Genomic DNA, 25319 nt, shown 5'->3' with positions numbered 1-25319 from the left:
TAAGAATAGCCAAATACCCACTTAATCAGACAGCTGCTTCCCATGTATGCAGTGTTGCTGTCCTCCCATAAATGAGTCATACTTTGCAGTAATAAAAAAAGAACTTTGTTTGTTTGTCGCTTTGAATGCAGTAGGGCTGTTCAGAAGTCTTGCATGTGATCTGGCCTCTTTCACGTAGTGTTTTGTTTCGCCTAAGAAATTTTAGCCCCTTAAATTGTTGTATTATACAAGGTTCCTTTCTATGTTAGAGTATCACTGCGTAATATATGTACTTTTACTCATCTGTTTTTCTTTTTGGCCATCGGTTAGCATACCATTTTAAAAACTATTTTTCTGTTATTTTTTTACTCATTCTGAGTGTAAGATGGGAACTGTAGCCTAACAGATGAGGCCTTGGATGAAGTCCTTAGGCTTTGCCAGTGGCCTCTTTCATGACCTTGGGTGATTACTGAACCGGACTAAACTTTGCCTTCCTGGTATGTGAAATGATGATAATTGTACTTATTCTACTTTACAATGTGATTAATAATAATAAGCCAAGTATTGTGATATTAGAATGTTTATCAATATTTATTAACTTTCACAATATGCTTTGCTTAGGAAAAATAGCTGCTTTACTAGAAATCTGGCAAATGGGTATTTGTCAAAATTTACAGAATAATGAATATTCATATCCAAGGTTTCACTTTGTCACTGTTGATATAAATTATTATACTACTAAGTTTTTATGCATTTATATGTCAGATAGATACATGTTTTGCTTTTGTCCTGAAAGAGTATCTGGGCTGACTTCCTGAAGGTCCTAGTCTCAGAAATGATGATGTTTAGTGCAGTATTCTGCAAAACAGGGGGTTGCTTCAGGTGAGATGGGAATCTCGGCCCCTCTCCTCTAGGGCTTTTTGAGCTAGCGTAGTCTCAGGCAGCGGGGAGCGTGGTAAAGCGCGATACCAGCCTGGCCTTTTAGGCGGGACCGGCTCGGCCCTGCTGATTCTGCTGGCGAGCCCTTGAGTGAGGAGGTGTGGGGGACCTGCCTGCTCGGGCTTGCTCTGGGGAAGGGTGCTGCTCTGGGAGAGGAGGGCTGGCACCAGGCGTTTCCTAGCACGCTGCCGTCCGTGTCTGACCCTGCCTATTAACAATTGCGCTTACCTAATTAGAAACACGTTCATTTTCCATAGCACGTGGTGGAAATTTAATGTCTCGCTGTTCCCATATGGCATTATAGAGATCCTGTCAGAGAGAAAAGCTGAAAAAACAGTGTTTAAAGAAAGCACAGGAGAGGGGAGTAGTTTGTAGAGCCGTGTGACCTACTTTCCATCCTGCAGTCCCCTCTGGGCCAAGTTTTGGTGCTCAGCCACAAGGTCCAGATATATAAGCTGGGAGAGTGATGGGGCGGAGTGGTGAGAGGTGGCACGGAGGTGCAAACTGGGCCAAACTGGCAGCGTGCTGGCCGCCGGGACCGCTGCCGCGGGACGGGAGCCGCGCTGACGCCCCGGCACCCGCCCTGGCGCTTTGCTGGGGTGGAGGCGCGAGGCTTGGCGAGCCCTCGTGCCAAAGGATCTCCCTGATTCTCGGCGAAACTGTAGGCTATACAGGATAATTCAGGAACGTAATTTATTTAGGAATGACCTGATACTACACTTGTATTATAGAGTTTGAAATGCTGCTATCACTTTCCTTGCCATAAGAAACTTCCATTTTGAAAGAAAAGTGCAGGCTTTGCAAAGGGGCACTTTGCAGATTCTTCTGGCTCCTGCAGTAAATCTTACTGTGTTTTTTTTGTGTTTGCTTTTTTGTTCATTTTAGTTTACGTGAGTTCACAAGCAGCTAATTTTGGTTCTGTGCTATTTGATGAAACTATAAACCAGCCATGACTCCACAAGGTCTGCACTCTGAAGGTAGCACAGATTTTTTTTTGCACGTGTATTTTAAGATTTGTAACTCCAGTTTGACCAAATGTTCTCCAGTAAATCTGCAGAACAAAATGTGGATTTACCAGTCAAGCTCAGCCTGACTAAAGGTAATGTGCTTTTCTTATGTGTATCCAAGCGCATGATTTGATTTTGGTTCATTTACTCTTTGACAGCATCATGGATACTTTAAATCCTAATGTCTATTATAGTTTAAGGTTGAACTAAGCCGAACAAGAAAAATGATTAGCAACTGTTGTGAGGAGTTCTCAGTGGAAAAACCCCACAAAACTTAAATGTAATCTGCAAAGTCCTACGGAACTGTTTCAGTTAATTAATTACAATTTGGTATGTTCCTGGCAAAATGGCAAAATACTGCTATATTCAGCTATCAAGCATTGGTTTCAAATGCATGCATGACTTCCTATTGAATTCATACAACTCAGTCCCCATTAAATCTGCTTAGTCCATTCACATACAGACTTAAAGTGTTAACCTTTTGTATAGTTTAATAGCTTAGACCATAGCTTTTCTACTGCAGCTCGACTGTATCGTTTGTCCTGCTTGTTCTTTTCTGCTCGTCACCTCTGTTACTTTGTCATAGCCCTGTCGCTGTACACAATCTTCCTCATCATCACTGCATATCTGTGAAGATACTTAAATGAAGGACTCACTGTTCTAGGCTTGGTAATTACCCAGATTTATTAAAAAACATTATTCAAGAGATCTGAGAATGTTAATCCCCTTCCAGATGCATTATTATTTATTATTATTATTTTATTATTATTATTGTTTGGAGAAAAAGTAAAAAGCTCCTCCATGAGTAGGCATCAAGTGGAGGAAAGGAGGAAGGACTAGAGACGGCTCCGTTCTGTGTAGTTTCACTTGCAGTAGTTGCAGTCCTAGCATCCCTCGTGGGCTCTGCACACAACCCAAGCGTTCATCTTGCTTCTAAATCCCAAATAATCCGGTGTGAGAAGAACAAAAATAAAACTGATCTCCCTTAAAATAGAAAGTGAAGCAAAGTCTAGAAAACCTTGTTTAAACACTGGACAGTGCATACCGAGTCCCTTCAATTTCTCAGGCTCTTTGAGCCTCTAAAAGCGGTTAATACGTGTGCGGCAGAGAGTCTCCTGGTTTGACTGCTCCCACGCACAGGATCGCTGGGCCACTGGGCAGGACTGCGCGGGCGGCGTCAGCCCGGGCAAGCGGCTGGTTTCTGGTGCGCAGCGCGAGCGTCGAGTCAGGCCCGAGGGGCGACGAGGGAAGCGTCAGCAAGGGCAGCAGCCGTGTCGGGAAGGACGGGAGCAGCGCTGCGCACGGCCGCCGGGGACTCGCGGCGGTCGGGAGCACGGCACGCGTTCCGGCTGGAGTTACGGTTCTCCTGAAAGTGCGGCATCCGCTCTTGGGAGGATCCAGCTCTCGTGCTGTGGGGCGGCTTTAAGGAAAAGGCTCCCCGTTCCCTCTGCATCGCTTCTGGCTTCCCTGCGATCTGCATGAATATTTTCCATCAGACATTAGGATCTGGAGAGCTGGTGACTCACGTTTGTTACGTGGTTACAAACCCGTGCATCGAGAACGCTGTCACTTTGTGTAACAAGGCGATTCCTAGAGGAGTCTCGGACTTAGAAGTATATTAAATTGGATACATCATAAAATATATCCATTTTATAGCTTTCTTTTATAGAGGCTGCCACCACAGTTAAACAACAGGGGTCTGCATTACCCTGCGAGAGGCCTTGGTAGGCAGCAGCACTGTGATTTGCGGCAGCGGCGCAGGGCCGCTCACTGCCGCGTGCCCAGCGCCGCTGCGCTGCTGCTCTCCCACGCCGTCCCGGAGGCGCCGTCGTTGCCTCAGCACTTAGTGAATCCTCATCGTACGAAATGCCAGAGAATTTTGACCTATGGGTTTTTTTTTGTTGCTCTACGAGGGCACTTTTCTGCAAATACGAACTACTGGGTGCTACCACTGAACTGCAAAATAGGTCTGTTAAGTTGTTCTTCTCTTTTAGTTCGGAATTCTGTGGTGTCATCTTTTAGAGCTTGCTTGCTTGCTTGCTTTTTTTTTTTTTTTTTTTTTTTAAGAACAGAGGGAAAAAAGTTTTATGTGAAAGGCTTTGTCCCAAATCTATACATTCTTGAATTTGCTAATACTTCAAAGTATTCCAAGATTAATATTTATTTATTTGTCTCTATTTGTTTCATTTATATCTCGTAAGAATGCAGAAATCATTATTAAAATCTTATAAGTTTTACCGCATTTTTAATAATCACAGTATGTGCCATTAATATTGTGCATATCACAGCAGCATGCATTATGAATGACAACTGAAGAAAACGTTTTACCATTCTTAAGACGTACTTTTCTGCAAATAAGTTTTTCCAGTTTTGTCTTTGGGCCATCTTCAGTTCTCTTTAATTTATGTTTTGTTATATTATGCTGTTTTTAATAGTCTTGGGGGACTACATTACACACAAAAAAGCCTTTTGCCTTTTATCTTTTTTCAGTTGTTCATAAGCAGTCTCACAATTTTTAATGCGTACGTAATTCAAGGAATTCAGAATCACAGAATTTCTGAGATGAAGACTTGGTTATAAATAATATACATAGCAATTTGTCCTCTGGTGTTTATATAAATTATATAGATTTTTTTTCTAGGTGGCATGTCTGACTATCTAATAAACTATGTAAAGATACGTTTTTGATAATAAGATCTCAAATTGTATATTTAAAACTGTTTATACATTAGAATAATGCAAGTTTATTCACTTATAGAAGTATATTTATTTGTCTTTCATGCTTTCTGTCTCTTTTTTGGATGATTGGAGGATTTTATATAACTAGAAAGCACAACTCCTTGTTTTCATATAAAAATAAACTTCATTGTACTCTTTTAAAACACATTTGATTTTACAGAACTGCTTTTAGAAGACTGTCATCTTTGTATATCATCTATCCTTCAGCATGGAGGGAGAAAATGGTTATAGAGGAGCAATATAAAATCAAGCTTTCTAGTGGTATTTGTGGATGTATGATGAGCATGGCATAACTATTAATTTCATGATTGGTTCTTTCTTCAAAGACTGAAAAAAAATTAGCCTTTTAGGGTTTATTCCAAAGAGGATGTCTTTTCATCTGCACAAAAGCAGTATCAACTTGCTAAAGCCAAAGGCTTGGACTTGGCAGTGCTGTGTTCTGTTTTGGTTCTTCCAGTAGCTACAAACCGTGATTTAGGTTAGCACAAACAACACTAGCTGGAATAGGACAGAAAAGGCAAGTCCTTGTTTTTGGTATTAATACAGATACATTCTCTCTCTCTCTCTCTCTCTCTCTCTGTATGTGTGTGTATTGATTCATCTTAATGTGAATTTAGGGGAACTAGTATATTTTTCTTTCCGTAGTGCTAGGTATTCTTTTTTGATTATAGTTTAATCATAAAGAGCAATATAAATAAATACTTAATATTCAAGGTAAAAGTATTTTCTGATGCACATTAATAGAAATCCTTGTTATATCAGATGAATTTAATGGGTCCTGAGATAATAGGTGGGCACAGGATGCAAAATAAAAGAAGCTGTTTAAATGAACTACTGCTGTGTACTTATGAACACATGTAGTTATGTACATCTGCAACCATTAATTACTATGGGAGAGTAAAAGCTAGAATCAAGGCTACAATACTGACCAACAATGTGTCATTCAATATTGAGTCCCTGAGAGTATGCTCCTATTTTTTTTATTACTGTTGAGAAGAATGCTGCATATACATCATATCTGATCCTCTTTCCTTCTTATACTTAAGTTGGCAAGTGACTTTAAGAACCTGTGTTCCTGTATGCTCCTCTGTTTTTTTTTTTTTTAATTTCCTGGAGCAATTCTTAGGTATTAAAGGCCTTTGCCTCCCTTGTTCTTTTACCAGAATGTGTGCCCAGGCATGGGTCACCTTTGAGACAAGAGAATACTTCTCCACTCAGTAACTTTGAGCAGTGCTTAAAAAGAATTATTTAAGACAGGCACAATTTTGAAATATATTTAATATTAAAAGAATGTATGCTGTTTTTATTGATTGAAAAATTAACTCATTTCCCTAGTCTACAAAAGGTCTGATAAGACTGTATCACTTTCAATTACCAACTATGGTATATTGGATATGTCAGACTATAAGTAGGTTTTGTTCCTTCTCTAGGGAAGGTCATCACTTCATTACAGACAGTTTTTCTCTTTGAAGATTTAGTGCAAATATAGTCTGTTTGTGATAATGTAACTTTAAAGGGGAAAAAAAATCTTTTTTAAAACAAAAGTATTACTTTCAGAATAAGGCAATATCAGGGAAGTTATCAGAAAATAGATGGCTTTGTGTTCCAGATACTATATTTTGTGATATTTAATATCCATATGGCATTTCTAAAGTAATTCTATTCTTTTTCTTCCATGCACATTAGATTAGTTTATTAACAAAATATTAAATCTCAGTCCAAAGCAATTTCCCTTGTTTCATATTCCTGTTTTGCTGCAGCTTATTATAGTAGATTAACCTCCCACTTTCCATCAGTAGCATTGCAGATAATGTTGTTTCACAGACAAGAAATAGAAGGCAAATTGACATTTAGCCATAATGATTTTAATAAATGTTGGGCCTGAGCCTAAGTAAATCCCTTTTAGTGAGTATCAGTGAAAGGTAAGATCTTTTAAAAGGGAGAATTACGTGTTTGAGATTGTTGCCATTCATTCCTTTAAACTCCAATAAAACAAAAGATACATCATATGAAAACCTCATTATATATTACATATATATGTGCATGTGTAGGGATGTGTGTATACATGTATAGCTATATAGGACATATAATTTTATATATGAAACATACACCACCTTCCCATATATGCAGTAAGCACATGGGGAACACAGACACTGCTTGAGAATGAAGTTCAGTACAGACAAAGATGAGTTTTACACTCAGCAAAAGTTCTGTGCTTAGATAAAAATAGTCTTTTCTTCAGTATCAAAAGGAGAATGACAAGCTGAGTAGTCATTTGACAGAAAATGACCCAGGGCATGAGGAGCTCTCACGCTGATTTTAAGGCAAGCATGTCATGCTGTTGCAAAAGACCCAAGCACACTGTGGGGTGCATGTGTAGAAGGGTTCTTGGGGAGCCCATGAAGTTCTGCTTTTGCCTTGCTTGGATCTCATGAGGCTTCAGGTAGAGCTGTGGCTGTCACAAATCAAGAAGGTGGACCAAAGTGACAACAGCAAGAACGATTAAATGTCTAGAAATGAGGATTATAAGGAATGGTTGAAAGATTGGTATTTCTTAGTCCAGAGAAAGCAAGAGTGAGGAGCAAGTAGATGATAACTGTAAGGGAGAAGGAACAATAGTGCTAGTCATGTCTAATGTGGGCAGAACAAAGAATAGTGGTTTTAAATGACAACAAAACCCATCTATATCAAGTATTAGGAAAAGGTGATGATGATGAAATGACGATGAAAAAGATTAGAAAGCCTAAGTACAGTGTAGGCTCTGCAGGACCAAGGGGTTTCCAGAGCAGGTCGATTCTGCCTTATCTAGCTAAATGATGGACTAAACCTCTTGAAGGTTATTTAACAGATTTCATCCATGTTTTTTTTCCTTCCTCTGTGACATAGCTCTAAATGTGGACGATTAATACTGATCGTTTTGAATTTGATGCCTGTATTTATTACATAAAGCAGTCATTTCAAGTGTTTAGTCCCCTAAAATTCATTATGAACCAAAGCAGAAACTGATTTTAAAGGGAAATATGGAAGTTTTATCTTTGAAAGTTGTATAAAACTTGTAGTGAAGTGAGAACTTCAGAAACCTGTAGGAAGAGGGTCAGTGTAATATTTCTGCTAAAACAACAGGAGTAACCACACAGTGTTTTTTGGGGGGGGGGGTACTAGAGTGGCAGTAGTCCCACATAATCTGCTGTGGGCCCGTTTTTCTTCATTGTGTATTTCAGTGACAAGGATTTAAGAGACTGGGATTTTCAGAGATCTTCAGCAGGGATCTCCTACTGATTTATTCAAAAGAGAAGACCGGATGATTATCTTTGGAGAAGAGGATTGAGGCCTCACTTGGGTATTCCAAATTCTGAATAAGATGACTTGAAGAAATCCTACAAGAAGGTTTAAGGCAGAATTAGTGTACTGTCTGTGTTAAGGAACAAAAAATAGAGCTAATAAAGGGCCAGATACTTAATTTAGATTTAGACTGAACTGCCCGAGACAAATAGATACTAATAGATACTAAGCTAATTAGAGCTTATTGCCACAGAGAGCTATACAGACCTGAAATTCTGAAAAGGCATTTTGCTTTTGTTGTAAAGAAAAAAATCTGTTTGTGCAGTGTACACGAAGTGGTGGTATATTTTAGAAGTTTTTCAGCATGGGTGAGTCTGAACTGCGTTCTTAACCCTTTACGCTGAATTTCCTGTTTTGGTGCAGTAAAAGCTTTGCTGCATCCCCACTCTCAGATTACTGCTTCTAATAAGATCCTACAGTGCTAATCGAAGTGAAGGTGGGCTCACGCAGTTAAACTGAGCTAAACACTTCTGTGTTGCATAAGTTCAGTGAATGCATTTGATGCTACGGCTTTCCATCGTTTCCTGCAAATACCATGTTTATGTTAAATAGCATATGAATGTATAGTTTTAATTAATGAACAGCTCTAATTTTATCAGCACAACTGCTTTTCTGTATGTATCAACAAACATAAATACTGTTATGCACTCAAAGTACTTCCCTCAGTCTACAAAGCAAGGGTGACATGGATAAAAGTCCACAAGCAGAGCGAAGACCTGCATCTGAGTTGAAATCAAGCTGGTATTAATTCCTAATTGCAGTCTGCCTATTTATTGCCCTTGCTTGAGATGGCTATGGACAGCAAATTTCATAGATAAAGACCAGCCGATAAAATTATATTATACATTTTTCCTTCCATTGGTCTGATCCAGACTTTCAAATGCAACTATATTTTTATAATTTTGTGATAAGTCAATCCTTGTAATAGATCTAACATTATATTCAGTATTTAATGTTATACGTATGTTTCGTTTCCAATGAATATTTCTCTTTGGAAATGGGAATAGTGAAACAGGACTGAGAAGAGAAATAAGCTATTGTAATTTTTATGAGGAAATGTATATATTTAATATTTAAACTACTGTGCTTGGAGCATTTCAGAGGGTATGGACTAGATTGTACTAAGCAGACCATGAAATAAGTTTTTCTGTTACACCTCTCACCCAAAAAACTCTAGTAATTTTACAGATGTTGAGAAAGCCTTACAGTAACTCTGCAAAGTAAGTGTGCGCCATTCTCTTTTTAACCTGTTGATGAACCCAGTCAAAAAGAGAAGCAACAGAGCTAAGAGCAGATTGCGGGTGTTTAGTCTGCCTTTGTAGCCTTACTAAACACATCGCGGGGAGTTCTGGAGCAATTTCTTAATGAATATGCTCTCCTTTTTTTATATGCTTGGGATCCTTCAGACAGGAAGTCATACTGTTAAAGGCCAATAAAAAACTTTATCAGCAACTTGCGTATTGATCATGTGATTGATAATCTCTAGAAGAGGGGAGAGAGTTCTCCCCCCCCCCCCTCCCCCCCCCGGCTCAAGCACTTTCCTCATAATTCCTGTGAGGCATTTTTTCTCCTCTATGAATAAATACAAAAACAAGTAGGAAGTAAAGGAGTGTGTTTTGAATTATATGGAAATCCAAAATATTAAGGCTTGAGTTAATACTGTATTTCTATAGATTATATATTTAACAATATGAATAATAGAATAATAAATTTTGCACTTGCTTGCAATGTAACTTGGATGGTGTATCAGACAGTAAAATGCTTGTTTGAATTTGAATTGTTACTGCTTAGATTTTTTCCTTTGTCTTGACGTTATTTTTGTTCCATGCATTTTATCCATGAAATATTGGAGGCTTAAGTGGCTTGTATTTGGAAGAAGGTCACTTTAAATTCATCAGGCACCCATAATGTCTCAGAATAACAGAGACTCTTTTTTTTTGTATAGATTGTATAAATTTCTATTTTAAACTTTACATGAAACAATTTTTCTCCAGTTCTGTTATGCCTATGCCCCTTCAGTGCTACAGTATCTGTAGGTGCAGTGATTGAAAGACGGAATATCCGTTTCCACATTCTCGAAGGGATACACAGACATATGGTACTACTTGGATTAAGAGCTTTCTTTATCTCTGCCACTGGCCAGAGAGGATTGTTATGCTTAATGTATTGAATGATTCACCATCTAAAGCAGAGCACAATGATTCTCCCTCTTCAAAATGACTCGGAAAAGATTTCTGCTATAGATGGGCCTCCAGTTACTTAAGTTGAAAAGGAATTGCTGCTGGGTTCTCAGTAGCTGACAACTTTTCTTGCAAAGGTTACTTAGTCTTCTGAGTTACTTGTTGTGGTGTCTGTGACCCACAAACCCCAGGTAGATGCCAGAAAACTGAATCATTGGGAAAGTAACGATTGCACCACTGTTGTTGCTCTGAAGTGTATGAGACCTAAGTGGCATAAGGGCATAAATCAGGAGAACTTGTGATGTATATAAGCTCAAGATGTGATCCAGATTTTTACAGAAACAAGTGAGCCATGTCGTACTTGACCTTCCCATGGAAGAATGCTTAGGAGTAAAAGACTTCGCATTCAGGAAAATTTCAAAGTTCAGGGAATATCCTAGAACTATATAGGTCCCCATACATTCCCTTCTCTCTCTCTCTCTCTCTCTCTCTCTCTCTCTCTCTCTCTCTCTCTCTCTCTCTCTCTCTTTTTTTTTTTTTTTTAATCATGTGTGTTTAACCATAAAAAAGTAACAGGAAGGACCTCCCTGGGGCAAGATTCTACATGGATAAATTAAGGGATTTTTGTCACTACCCTATATAGTTTGTGATTTGTCTTTGCATTTAGAGCTCTTTCCTTCTTGTTCTTCGTTTTATCTTTCTGTCTTTTATTTTGCAGTACTTGGTATTTATACAGTGTTTACTGATTCATTATTTTAACTTCTGTGCTACATTAGGGCACAATTGAAACCTCTGCTAACAAAGCCAGCTTTAACAGTAATAGCAAAAACAACAAAGAAGAATTCTTTGTAGCAGAACAGTTTTGCTGTTTTGTTGCTGTCAAGGTATGTGTGACTGTCCTCAGCCCTGTTTAATCTTAACAAGACACAAGCTTTGCCATTCCTGGACTAATGAAGGTATCCTGTAAAATTAAGTCTCCATCTGGAGATCAGATCACAGCCTTCATTTCACTGCTTCTCCCTTACACTCCTTGAGTTGTTAGCTGAGATTCTGCGTATCAGGCTGCATACCAGGCGTTCTGTGTTGCTCGCTACCTCTTGCTGTCTAGTAGTAGGAAAATCAAAGTGTATAGAAATGACACTAGTAAGAGGATTTCTGGAAAAGTGAAAATGGAAAGAAGTGGCAGAAGAAATAATGTACTTAAAAGAGTAAGTTTTTGTTGGCAGTGTTACTATGAGTAGTGTTACTACTCATTTTTATTTTTGTTTACTTCATGAAGCATATAATAAATGCAATATGATAAAAGTGCAATATTACATATACAAAAGCATTCCTTTTGTTATTTTTTAATATCCATCTCTTTGATAGTAGGGCTTCTTATCTTTTTGTTTTGTGTTTTATGTCATCTCAGACAATATTGCCTACTTTTGTCTTTGGGTTTAGTTTTCAATTTTTAGCTTGCAGTGTTTTCCGAATCTTTTAGTTATATATTTCGGGCTTGAAGTAGGTTAAATAGTTTTAGATATGATAGAAGCTTCAAATAAACCAGACAATAACAACAATGACAAATATATGCTGGTATTTGCTTGCTAACAGAGGTGGTAGCTGTGTTGTTAGAAGTTCTCTCCTAACATTTAAACTAAGCCAGCTACGTATCTAAGAAAGGTATCTTTAAATTTTCAGATACCATTCAGAACAAGCATTGTATAACATGCTGGACTTCACTTCTGCAGAAAAATGTGTGGGCACTCCGGAAGCCTTGGTCAGGTTTAAAAATGAGCATCTTTTACTGAGCTGTATTTAATCTTATCCATAGTTGTCTCTCCCCTAAATGCCATGATTATGAAAACTCTTGCTGAAGTATTAAACATAGCACATTATGACTTCTGCAAAATTCCTTAGTGGCTGTCTGTGTGGAATTTAAAGTGCATGTCTTCTCTACTTAATGAAAAGATCTTACCAGAGGAATTTCCCAGAAGTCTAAAGGCTTTTTCGTTTTGTGCGCTGGCTTTGTGTTGCTGAAAAGATGATAATCGTAACTGCTGCAGGCTTAGAGAGAGCTCAAGTGATGGAAGCAGAATGTTTCACCAACCTTAGAGCATTATTTGAAATGGAGAAGGCATGCTGATAGTAGTCTCCATATGTTTCTATATTTTTTTCGGAGTGCCTATTATGCTAGTAATACTCTTTACCAGAAATTTTGAATTCACCAATCTATGTTTTTTTGGTGTAGTCTGATTACTTTGTATTATCTGGGTGGTACAAAAATTGCCAGTGGAAAATTCTCCATAGGGAGGGAATTCTCCACTAAATAGTAAATGGAAATATTGGAATGAGTCACTGCATCTCATAAGAATCATACTATGTGAAAGAAAAATGCTCTGAAAATTGGGGTGAAGCAATGAGTATTATTATGACAATTTTCAACGAAAGAGCTAGGATAGTCCCTTGGTTGTTCTAAACAGTACTGAAGTTCTTTGACTTCTTCCCCGTTTTCTTGGTGTCAGGCAGGATTGTGCGTGCAAGAATAAAACCGGCGTGTCTTGCTTCCAAGACTGCCCTTACTTTTGGCTAGTCCATGGGGTTTGAGTTTTAGGCTCACAGAAGAAATTGAAGCAAGGAGCATGAATGAGGAAAGGATGTACAGTGATTCTTAGAAATTTGATTTTCATGAAGAGCCAAAAAGTGCCTACCCCAGAAAGATTTTGCCCCTCTGATTAAAAAGTTAGATCATGGTACAGTTTTGTGTTAGTTTTTAGGCGGTATGCTAGACCTGATTTCTTCAAGGTGAAAACAAAACAAAACAAAAAAAATGAATTAGAATAATTTTCCTGACTTACCGGTAGTTCCAGGCAAATGGTATCTCTACTGAGCTGAACCTGCAAATGTGTAATAGAATTCATGTTATACTTATTTGCCCATTTGTAGTAAATCTGATGCTTGTTGCATTTCCCTAGTGTTTTTCAGGCTTTAACATGACACACATTTTTCAGTTTACAATATTAAGTTTATTGCCAAAGAGGAAAGAAAGTTCGACTAGATAACTAGTATTTTTGATACTTAGGATGGCAAGAGAATGTAGGAAGAACAGCAGAGCACATTACCAGGGTATTTCTCTTAAGAATGAAAATACTGCCTAGGTTAATGCAGCCACTTTACAGTTTTAACCTCAGGGAAAACGCCAAGATGAATGAACCTGCTCATACACGAGTGTATGGCAAATGCACAAACTGGAAATGAAGCACTGTATATCTTTTCCCCCAAAGTGTGAGGGTTGTATACAAGTCTAGAGCATGAGAGCAAGATGCCAACTGGAGCAAAAAGGTGCTTTTTGTGACCCTCAAGTTTGTATTTTTTTCGTGCTATAGTATCAGTGTTTTGGGGGACAAGAAGGGCCAGGTCTAAGAGCTACTTGCTATTCCAGCATAAGCACCTGCATCTAATATATGAGGTACTGTGTTCTCTCTTTATTACCAGACACTTTGAAGTGTTTCTGAAGGTTTTGTAGTTTAAAGGAGTTATTAAGGTTTGTTAGTTAGTGTTTCAAAAAGATTAAAGAAGAGGTTTCTTTAAACTGAATTTCTTTTCCCCTCTGAAGAGAAGCAACATGGTTGGCTTCAGTGCAATTATGGCAGTGTAGCAAAGGGCTGGCTCTGGCCTTCAGAGGGAAGGACTGAGAAAGTTAAGTACAAGTTTCATGCCTTCAAACTGTGCCTTTATGCTTTTGGTTTCTTTGCTGCAGCCTGATGCGTGCCTGATACGACAGATTTGCAGCCCAAACAGCAAATGACGACAATGAGCATGGGAACTTGCAGAGATACCGCAAGCATATTCCTTCGCAAAGGCTTTGAGTCCTACTTCATAAGACATACGCTTTGTTTGAATATTATATCCTAACTAAGTTTGGCAAAACATGAAAATGTTTGCTTTCTGAGTAATGTACCCTAATGACTTTGAGCCATTTTGACAAACAACAGTAATACTGTTAAAAGACTCTGGCAGAAAGCTTATCTGTTGCTCTCCATCAGATGTCTTACACAGATCATAGCTTTCGGCCAGCATTATTTCAAAGGAATGCATGCTGCTTGGCTTTTGCCTTTCCCCTTCGGCAGATACCTTGGTTCGCCCTTGGGTCTAACCATTCCCTGTTCTTGTAGTAAATTCATCTCGCATTAAATTGACTGCTCTATCCAAGGATTTTGAGTTCCAGTTTATGTTGGAGCCTCGGTTATGTGAACTTCAGTTGAGTCAAGCATTCGGTGGGATCCCTTCTCGCCTCCTTTTATTTTCAAACTACATGAAGAAGTTATGGCACTGTATATCCCTTACTGCCAATTAAAGCCCTGGAAGAGCTGAAGAAAAGCAGAAAGAACAAGCTTAAGATAATTATGAGTAGGTTAACCTTGCACCAAAACGTCTCTGACGTAGTTAGAAGCAGTCGCTGGTTGCATGATCCCATGGGAAGTGAACTGAACATTAAACACAGTTGCAGCTGGTGGGACCATGATTATTCTCAGTATGGTCTGTTCAGCCCTGAACCTGCCCACATCTAGGAGGTAATGTGTGAAAGCATTTGGTTTTGTTATTGTAATTTTAAACTGAGCTGAGACCTTTATTTGTCCATTGATCATTTTACATTTGAAGTTCAGGCTGTTTGAATTTGAGATTAAATATTCCATCACTTAAATTATTTCCCAGTTGCTGGCAAAATGTTGTTTTCAGGGTCATTTTGGTGCTCAGGTTTTATTCTGTGCCGAATGAGTATATAATTTTGTAACCAAAAGTGACAATGAACTTAGTTATTCTGTACAGGTGTCTGTCCAGCATGTACTCATACTCGTTTTACGTAATGGTGCCCAAGGCTTGTCAAAGGAGCTGAATAATCCCCTCCTGGAATGTTTATCAGTCGAGGAAAAATATAGAGCCATTTTAAATCAACCCCACAGTAATTAACATGAAAGCGAGCCCTAGACTGATCGATAACCCTGGCGGGGGCGGGGGTGCCTCCCCGAGAGAGCTGTCTCTCTGATTAAACCTGGCACAGCTGTGAAGGGTAACTGCAAGCAAATCAATAGGACAGTGTGGACATCTGCCTGGTGACTGCCACATACTGCAGTAATGGAAGAGTTTGAAACTCCAAAGAGAGAAACGCTGGCTAGATGTTATACTCCTTTGAAGGTGCGTTTTGTTTCTAAGGAATTTCAGACTTAATTTTGGAAATACATGCCCGGCTCTGCTTGGGGGCTACATGCACGCTGCAGTGCTGTTCTGTTCTGCTGGACTCCATCACCTGCGCACAGACTGGTTCCTGAAGCATCTGAAAACTACTGGGCTTTTTTCTTCACTAAGTTTGTTTTTTAAATTCTGTGGTAGATCTCTTCTGTGATAACGGGTGAATTCCAAAAGGCTAATCCTCAATATGATTTTTATCCTGCTCGGTACAATCGTAATAACTAACTCAAACCCAGAGGGAATGTCTTTATCTCAGCTTACTTGTTTTGTTTTTTTAATTACAATTTAGCTTAAAAAGTCAAACCAAAAAACAACAAAAATAACAAAATCAGACATGATATAGACAAGAGTTATAGTGATTTAGTGTAAGAGGTTGTCCTCTTCGGATATATTTGAGCTTCTCTGAAGTGAAGCCTGAGACCCAAATCAATTCAAAAGCAAACTTGTCATGATTAATGTATAAATGAACATGAATTACTATATGGATCATCATAAGAAATGATTATGAAAACTGCACTCATGCACCTTGCTTGTCTTTGGAAATATCAAGTAGATGCAACGTGAATTAATCTTTTTTGAGTTTAGACCTTGCAAGGCATTAGCAGCGTTCTGAAATTTAGTGCTTTATGTAAACACATTGAGACCGAGAGCAGTAGGAAAAAATCAAAACATTCAAAGGCATGCAACTGGGTAATTCAATAACCCTCACATGTAGAGGCATTTTGCACAGTGGGACTTTAACTTTATGTGGTAGGCAGGCTGGCTGTGTGCTGCAAAGCAGTCCCCCCCTGTCCCCTCCCAACTCCATTTACATGCATAGCTGGCCTGGTAGGTGTAAAAATAGCCAGGCAGCGCCTGAATTGGAAATGGTCACCAATTGCTGCCTGCAGTTGCTGGGGTTTCGAGTTCTCCTTGACACAGGGCAGCCAGCAGCCAGGGAGCCCTGGGGAAGAGGACCTGGGGGAGCAGAGCACAGGAGGGATCCTCCTCCCGCGCCGCCGCCGGAGGAGTCAGCTGTCCTTCGGGAGCAGGGAGCACAATCTGCTGTGCAAGGGCAAACCCACTTGTAGGAGTTAACAGGGGAACTGATATGGGCAACGCACCTATTTGCCAGTCGTGTCATTCAGACAAAGGAGTGAGAACGCAAGGGAACATTCAGGATTTGGATAAAACCCCTGACTATTATGGATGCAACAGTGAAGAAAGTAAAGGTCCTGAAGCCCGGGTGAGTCTTGGCTTTGTGTAAGTCTTGGCTGAAGAGAACAGGAGTTAAAGGGACAAACTGAGACGAGCCTTGTGGATGTTAGATTTAAAAAGAACCTGTTTGCTCAGCCTGAATCTTACTTGATAGCTTGCAGTATTAACAAATCAGCTAGGTGCATCTGTGTTCAAGCCTTTTTTTTTCCTTTTTTTGTTATAGGGGCTGTAATTAAAAAGCAGCTGTCGCTGTGCTGTGCACTACCTTAAAAATATTGTCAACTACTAAAATGTTTAGGGGAATGAAAAGGACATCCTGCTACTGAACAGAAGTCTTTCAAAGGAATGGACGTGATTACCTGTCCTAGTTTACACAACTACCATAAAGGATGCTGAACTTGAAACTGAACTTGAAAAAATATCTTTTTTTTCACTGTGGTCTATACAGTACCTTAGCTCTGGTTTTCTGGGTCTGCAGGTGAGACCGAGCCCCACAGATCTTTGCGCAGATGAGGGTTACAGAGAATGGGGCCAGGCACAAACAAGGGAGTTACACTGGTGACTGTTTACAGGGCTGTGAGTTAGACGTGCAGCAAGGGCTTACAACAGTAATGCGAGCATTTGTTCCGTAGCGAGGAGGAAATTAGTGAGGTGAATATTTGTGTAACACCTGCGGCAAACTGTGTCCTTTTTCTTTGTCTCCACCCCCCCCCCCCCCCCCCGCCGTTCCCCCTGGTTTGGAAATTTTGGTTGCAAAATGGTTATTTCAATCAAAATTGGTGATGGAAGGGGGTAGTACCAAACCTGTTAGCAGAACAAGATGATGAGAAAACCTTTAATTCAACTTAATATTGAAATGTCAAAATGTTATGTTTTTCTGTTTTGAGCAAAAATAAAATTGTTCTCAGGTCAATAGTACCCTTTGCACTCACACAAATTCCTGCAATGCCTTATAGGAAATGTAGTTCAGGTGAATAGCGGGGCTTGTGAGGGAAGAAGGGACCTGTGCTACTCCAAGCAGCAGCTCTCAAAAAGCTCTGCTTCGGCGTGGAGGAAAACAAGTTTGATGCTGTACTGGTCTCCTGCTAGGAAAATGTTTTGGCTGAAATCTTCTGACAAGTTCTTCTGCTTATTTCACTGACAATGTAGTTGGACAAGTTCCTTAGGAATACTTCTTTTCTGTTAAGCCATAAAATTAAACCATGTCTCTGAGCTTTCAAACAAGTTTTTCACCCTTCGAGCAGTCTTAGGTAGAATTAACAAATAAGCTCTAGCATTTGTGATGACAAACATGCAACCAGGGGTAAGGAAAATTGAAGTATGGAGCTTCCCTGGGGGGTGATGGGCCTGCTCCATTGCTGAATGTGTTTTCTTTTGGATACTTTTCAGAAAAGTCAAGTGTCAGAGCTTTTCATAGCAGGCAGAGATCAAGTGCTTTGATATGGCTTTGATACATTCAATCATAAGGTCATGGTTTTATGTGACCCTAACAGGGTCAGACGTGATAGCTTTAGAGGGTCTCTCTTGAATCTGAGTTCAACTCTGTAGAAGGTTACAAAGGAAATTTGCCTTGTTTCCTTGAGAACCTGGTTTACAGAGTTTCATTATTATTATGATTCCTTACAAAACATGAAAAAAAGATTGCAGTAAATTTTGAGTGTCAGTCAGCTTTGGTGCAGGAGGGATGAACAGTGAATTGCTTTTCCTGTGCGTTAATATAGCTTTAGCTGTGCACATCGTGTTGGTTTGTGGCACCTGAACTAAAGTGCCGTATCAAGCTGAGCATGACGACTCCGTGAATCCAGATACAAGGTTCAGAAGAATTTAGTTGGTATTCATGGAGCTCAAATGGTATAATCTAATCTGTTTTGCATAATCTAATCCTTTCTAAACAAAAATCGAATATAGCCTTCAGCTTCAGGCCTGTCTTGCTCAAAAAGTGGAGCATGTTTGTTTGACTGTCCTAAATTGTCTGTGCTAAATAAAACTCTCAAGTGGGAATCAAAATTTGGTACTGAGTTCAAATTTGAAATACCAACAACACTTTTAAAAAAGTTTTCATAAACATATATACTTCATGACTTTAGTTGTTTTTTGCTGACATACTTTTAAGAAAGAGATCTCAGACTGCAAAACACCAAAGTTTGTAACATTGACAATACATTTTTCTCCCTCTTTACTTTAGATATTTACTTACCCGTGTATTTGTTACTGAAAGTACGCGATGCAATGTTACTTCACTGCGCTGGCAATAGGGCTTGAAGCCCGGTAAGACAGGCGGCTTCCCGAGGGCCTGGCCAGGGCGAGCCGAGCGCCCACCACGGCGCCCGAAGCAGGAGCTTGCGCTCGCTGAGCAGAGCGGTAGACTTGGCAAACATTTCTTAGCACCCTACAGCACAGCATTTAGGCAGCTGATTGCAAAGCAGTGGTAAAGAGAAACGAGGAGCCACGATGATAAGTAATTTGCAAAAACTTGGGAAATGCCTGCGATCGCTGAGAGTACGACTCACGAGCCAGGCGGTTCCTCTCCCTCCTGTTAGCATTGCCAAGGCAAATGCGAGTGAGGCCCTGGAGCTGAAGCCAGAACTTTTGACCACTGAGGTGGCCAGAACCAGGCTTCCAACGCAGGGACTTGCAGGCAGAGGAAGGTGCAGCCAGAGAGCTAGTCATCCTACGTATCTGAGACCCTTATCTTAAGGAGGGATGAAATGCCTTTGGGAAGTTCCCCCCCCCCCCCCCCCCCCCGCTCCGTTGGATGCTGTAGGTGCTGTAGGCAGCTGAGGTCACCCGCTCGGATTAGCGGCATAGCTTTCCGCAGGTGAAGTTGGGTGAAACTGGTGCCCAGAGCTGAACTATGGGAAATTCAGCCCCGAGCCTGCAGGAGCTTTGTTGCGCTGGGGATGATGGGAGACACGACACGATGCTTGCTGAATATCACTAACGTGATGAGTGTACAAAGAGCAGATGTCACAGTTAATAAGAGAAGGGTTTTGTCTGCTGCAGGTATGCTTCAGGTGCAACTGCCGGCGATAAGTTAATGTGAAGAGACAACAGGAAATGAACTCTACTTTGTACTGGGCTGTTTGTGTGAATCCCCTTTTTAAAAAAACAAACAAAAAAACCACAAAAACCCCTAAATGAATCCTGGGTTCTCTCCATCATGGACAGTTAAAATGTTAAAGTTTTCTGTTAGATATCTTTGTCATTCTAATTCTCTCAGGAAGACTTCTAACATTATTAATTCTTTATTTAGGTACATCATTAGTAATGGAAACTGTTATCATGCAAACCATTTAAATGCCTGCCAAATTCTGAAGTTACTCACACCTCAAAATCTCAATGTATTGTGTGCGGATAATCCTAAATATTATTTCCCTAATATTATTCCAGTCTTTATTGGGAATCTTGGTTCCATTATCAGTGTTTAAGAGACTTCAATAAATGAGTATCATATAAGAGAACTGAAGTTGATTGCATGTCTCATTGGAACATATCAGTAATCTTTGTCATTTCAGGAAACAACTAAATGCTACTTTCACGCAAATTTGAGTTTAAGGACCTTTCCTACTGAACAATAGAATTAATCATTTCTATTCTTAGAGTAGTTTAAAAGTCTTAGGAAAGATGGAAAGGTTTTTCTAGTTTTTAGGATTAGTCAGACTATGATAAAGCTGTTATTCTTTTAACTCAAATTCTTTTTTTTAATTATTATTTTTTATAGTCCATGCTGTGTTTTCCAGATGCTATTGAGGTTCTGTTTTTACAGTCATGCTGACTGGTATAATTCCAACTTGCACATGGGATATCCAAGCTGGGACTTTAAATAAAATGTTTGTTTTTTAAGAATGTGAATAGCCCAGTGGGACATCAGTGATTACACACACCTGAAGTTCTGCTAGTACTGAAGGATTGTTCTGGATTAAGACCTTATTATTGATACTGCTTTATACTTTAAAATCAGTATGGATTATAATAATTTCTACCATTTCAAATATAGTCTTTGGAAAGATGATGCAGCCGAGTAAAAGACGTTTATTCATACTTCTCACAGAAAACTAGGCAGTTTTGCCTCTGTTCTCACAAATCCTTCATTGACATAGTAAAAGTCAGCTGGAAGTGAGTCCAGTATGTCAAACTAATGGACATAGTGGGAGGACTCCTACAGCTGTCTGTGGCAGCTAAGTACCATAAAGGGTTTAAGAAGACATTTGGTCATTGGCTCAAGTGAGGGTTGATTTTTTGCATTAATGTTCTCTTCCTCTTTTGCTGCTGCTGCTGCTGTTGCTGATGCTGGCCCAAACTCAGGGAAATGGCTAAGCATGTATTTAAATCCATCCTTTAGCAAAGACCTTAAGCACATGCTTGATTTGAAATCAATTAGACCTAAAGAATTTAAGCATATGCTGAAGTGATTTGCTGAACGTGGTTGTTTATTCTTCTTTTGGTCAAAAACAAAACAAAGTTGATTTAACGTTTGTGCATTCCAGTGGAAAGAAAAGAGCTGTTGGGTAGCTGCTATTCTGTGGTTCTGAAATTTCAAAAATTAGTTTGAAAAAGAGTCAAAATATAGAAATACAACAAACAGCATAAAATGAAATCCCTTAACAATGAATTGATTGGAATTTTCCTATCAATATCAAAGGACATGATGGTTGAAGCCTGACTTTTCCATGAAGTGTCCATTAGGAAAAATTAAAATGAGTCCATAGACCTATAATAACTTTCACTTGTTTGGAGCAATCTTGTAACAGGAATTGGCATTCTGATAAAGCTGTTTGCTAGGCATAGTTTTCTCCTTTATACCTTACTAAAAATTATGTGTTTATCAGAGATAGGTGTAATAGCAATAACAAAATTTTAGCATGACAAATGCAGCTTTCTGAGAATCCTTTTTGTAGGAAAAGATGAAACCATTGTAAGAACCAGGCTGGCCTGACATGAAGCTGTCACAGCGAATATTAAAGTTGAGAAGAAGTCTTGGAAGAAATCTTTTAACTCAACAGTTACTTAAAATTATTCTGGAATTATAATACCTTATAGTTACATAATGTATGTAAGTCATTCCTCAGCATGGTTTTATTTTCTTAGCTCCTTTTTTGCAATGGCTTTTTCCAGCTCCATTTCCAGTCACCCTAATGAAATTCTTTTCTCAAGGACATATTAAGCCTTGAATATTTTTACGTGGCTGCAGCTTTTTTGTTAAACATAAAAAAGCCTTTACTAGTGTGTGTAATAAATGCAAACAACATTAATCTTCCCACTTACTCTAGCGCTGTAAAATCTTGGCTCCTACACATCCCTCAGCAGGTCTAATGAGACAGTATTCATTTTGAGGAACCTGGGACATACTGGAGGGGGAAACCTCCGATTCCAGTCACCTCTATCACAGACACGTGCATCAGGCCATCGTCGTCTTCATTTAAAAATGTGCAAGCTAGTATTGACTTGAAATCACTGAACATCTAAATCCTAGGTGAAATAAGACACAAAAGCTGTAAATGTGTGTGTGTGTGTATTTTCTTCTTAAAGTTGTTTCACTGTCTTGCTGTCACAAAACACTGTTTGTTCTGAATAGCGATAGTCTTTAGTCCAAAGTCTGGGCCCACGGACACTCCGGCTGCAACGTTACGATGAGGGCAGCTCCAGCCGCAGTTGTAGTTCAGTGCCTCTGAAAGCAGTGCCAGCTTCTCCTTCTGCTTCATGACAGTCCAAGATTAATTAGTCTGAATACTCAAAGCACTTGAAATTATTCATGTCCATACATATTTTTATTTTTCCTACTTATAACCATCAACTCCAGCCTAGACAGATAAGTAAATAGAATAATTATTAATAGCTTAGACCACTGAGATTAAAATAATTGGTGCATTCTTCACCAGACAGCCACTTGCTAGGTGCATTAGTTACATCTTGATAAAGAATATTCATCTTTTTAATAATCTCTTGGCTCTGAAAGCTTGTCTTCCTCTTTACACTTCATGGTTCCTATGATTCAGCTTTTCCTTTCTAGAAGTTTTAGAATAAATAAACAAATAAATAAAGGCTGGTTAGTTTATTATAAAGTTGATTGTGTTTTCTTCCTGTACAAGAGGATGTACAAAAAGATTATGAGGGATATATATATATATGTGTGTGTGTGTGTGTGTATATATGTTTGTTTAGTAAGACCACTTATTATTTCAGAATTGTGGGTTCTTTAGTTAAACCCTTTATTAATAAAAGTTCTATACAACCAAAAGTATATAGCAGGTTGGAGTATATCTGATCCAACTGTGCATGCTTGAATGGGAAAAGCAGTGTGATGAAAATACTTTTCTGAAGTTGAAATATGAAAATTGTGCAAGTTGTTTATCCTGGGACTTAGATTCTGAAATTTTAGAACTGAGGCTTAATCTGTCTTCCTTCACATCTCCCTGTAAAATAAGAGAAAGAAAGCATATATTTATAAGCAAAGGAAATGGCTTTGAAATTAAAAATTAAAACGCTGTTGAATTTCTTTTATTTGGGAAGATGCATGTTACTTCATTAATAGCTAGGAAAAGAAGTTTCCATTATAGATGTTATCTCATTTAATACATTTCCCAGCATTAGGTTACTGAGTCTGTGCTATTGCAAGTGCAGGATGTAGCTCACCTTCTGGCACACAGTCTGACATGCTGCTGAGATTTTTTACTAAAAAAATCCTGTTGCCTTCTTGCAGGCACAGCTGCATCTCAGGCTTTTCATTTGCAAGATTACCATTGTTCTGCTGTGTGTTTGGAGATGGTCAGCACGTTCAGATCAATATAAAAATTGTTCTCCTCGCAAAGGATAAAATGTGAGTGGCTGGGAAACTCTAGCTGGCAAGGTTTATAGAGACTGTTTCCTGAGAAACAGTTTCTTTTCATGTCTCACCTTTTATATCTGAATGTTAGTATGAAGAAAGCTACTATACTGGCAAAAGATAGGTACGTGACAAACGAGTTGGTTAGTGGTAGCAGCTCATCTGTGCTTCTCTATGGGGTTGCAGCCGATTAAGTGATGCCTGCTTTTGAACAGATGGTTTCTGAAATCAGAGAATAACCAAGCCAATTGGGGCAAAATTTAGTGATTGCCCCAAGGATATGAGTGTAAGTTGACACTGTAGAAAGTATGGCATAATAAAAAATTAATGAATTCTATTTACAGTGTTGTCGTTTTCTTTTTTGTTCTTTTAACTACTCAATAACATCGTGAAGTCATGGAAACACAAGTTTAGATTATGCAACTTTATTTCTGTGGTGAGCTGAGTTCTCAACTACAGTCATTACCTAAGTATTTTAATGTGCTGAGCCACAGTGAATTAAAAGCTTTTTAATGAAGAAAACATAGTTAGCAAGCACTCATCAAGCATCAAGTTCTTATTGGGATTTTAGCAATCCTATCACTCTTCCATTCACAGTGAACTGCTGTTACTTCAGAATAAGAACATGCATAGTAAAAGATGCTTCTGGAATGTAAGTGCCTGTACAGGGAGTTAACCATGAATAGTTAATTCATAATAACCCTTCATGTAGATGAGAAGTACGTATTCTGCGTATTATGTTCAGTACTCAGATGTACCTAGTGTGTCATCAAGCAGTGTGCATTGCGCTGCTTTAATTCTGAGATAGCAAAAGTATGAATAAAGGAAATGAGAACTTGTTTTGGAAGTGGTGCTTGCGTTGTCTTAGCCAGAAACAAATGAAATCTGTTAGTATTGTCATAGCTGAAGTCTGTGATCATCCAACAGGAATTCAAGTGTAACAGTTTAGCCTTTCATACATTTTTCTGTGTAGAAGAAAACCAAGAGATGATGGATTTGTCTCTAACAAAGGAAAAGTTGTGTATGTTTGTTCTGTCTTTCTCACTTGCCACCTTTTTAGAAGTATAAAAACAGATGATTGCAGCCTTGACATCTTAAATTATTGTGGAAGTATTAAAACATGAATAATAATGAAAAAACCACACAGATAAAATGGGTATCCTGTTGAAAGCAAAGATACTTTTCTCATTGATTTCAAGAGTGCCAGGAGTTCACCCCTCAGGTGCTTTAATTTTTTGACCTATGTCAGTGTTTTCACCAAGGTAGTTGACTTTGCAGAACACTGAAACATTAAAATACGGTTCTGCATTTTGTGTGCGCGTTCACAGCCTAGGAGATAGTGCAGAGCTAATAGCTAACTTGTGATCTTAGATGGGGGCCTGTCAAAGGCTGCTGCTGTGTCAAGCCTCATCCAAATGCTCCACTGACTCAAGCCTGAAGCTAGCAAAGAGATCTGTTGGTGCGAGCTCCTGCGCTACCTTCCTCTTCACCCTACCGTGTGTAGAAAGGTGGTCTGTTTTCTTAACACTGCAAGATGTGGAAAATGTGCTGAAGTTTGCTGAAAGGAATTTAAAATGAAATATTTTTGTCTTGGCATGTAGCACAGTTGTTGTAAGAAGAATCATTTTGATGACATCCATCTGTTGCAGATTAAAATAGGTTGGGATTCGTGATTGTAAAGTGAGTTACACAGTATGAGGAGAAGGGTGTCTGAAATAAATGTATCAAAATGGATGGGGTGACTGAAATAAATTGCTTTGTTGATCAGTATTAATAAGTTGAAAGTGGGAGGCTTTCAGTATACTCTCAGGAGATGAAAGAACGGTTTCATGTGGTGTTTCTGGTAGGGAGGTGAAATTAGATGAGAAATGTGTTCAACCC

The 25319-nt window shown here is 39.0% G+C and overlaps 1 protein-coding gene across 30 annotated transcripts in view; it reads left to right on the top strand.

Moving 5' to 3' along the window:
- ANK2 (ankyrin 2) overlaps nucleotides 1–25319 on the top strand; it is a 335054-nt gene that overhangs the window by 158879 nt on the left and 150856 nt on the right. For 24 of the 30 annotated variants that reach the window (XM_062574108.1, XM_062574100.1, XM_062574104.1 and 21 more), the window contains exon 1: nucleotides 16399–16643. The exons of the other annotated variants lie outside the window; for them this stretch is intronic. In XM_062574108.1, coding sequence (XP_062430092.1) covers nucleotides 16509–16643 — 135 coding nt within the window. In that variant the 5' untranslated portion in view covers nucleotides 16399–16508. Of the gene's footprint in view, nucleotides 1–16398; nucleotides 16644–25319 lie in introns of those variants that run through there. 30 annotated transcript variants of the gene reach the window in all.

The sequence above is a fragment of the Rhea pennata genome, chromosome 4 (assembly GCF_028389875.1).
Source record: "Rhea pennata isolate bPtePen1 chromosome 4, bPtePen1.pri, whole genome shotgun sequence".
Classification (NCBI taxonomy): domain Eukaryota; kingdom Metazoa; phylum Chordata; class Aves; order Rheiformes; family Rheidae; genus Rhea; species Rhea pennata.
Note: the sequence above shows the minus strand (reverse complement) of the source record. Positions and strands in the feature narration are given on the sequence as shown.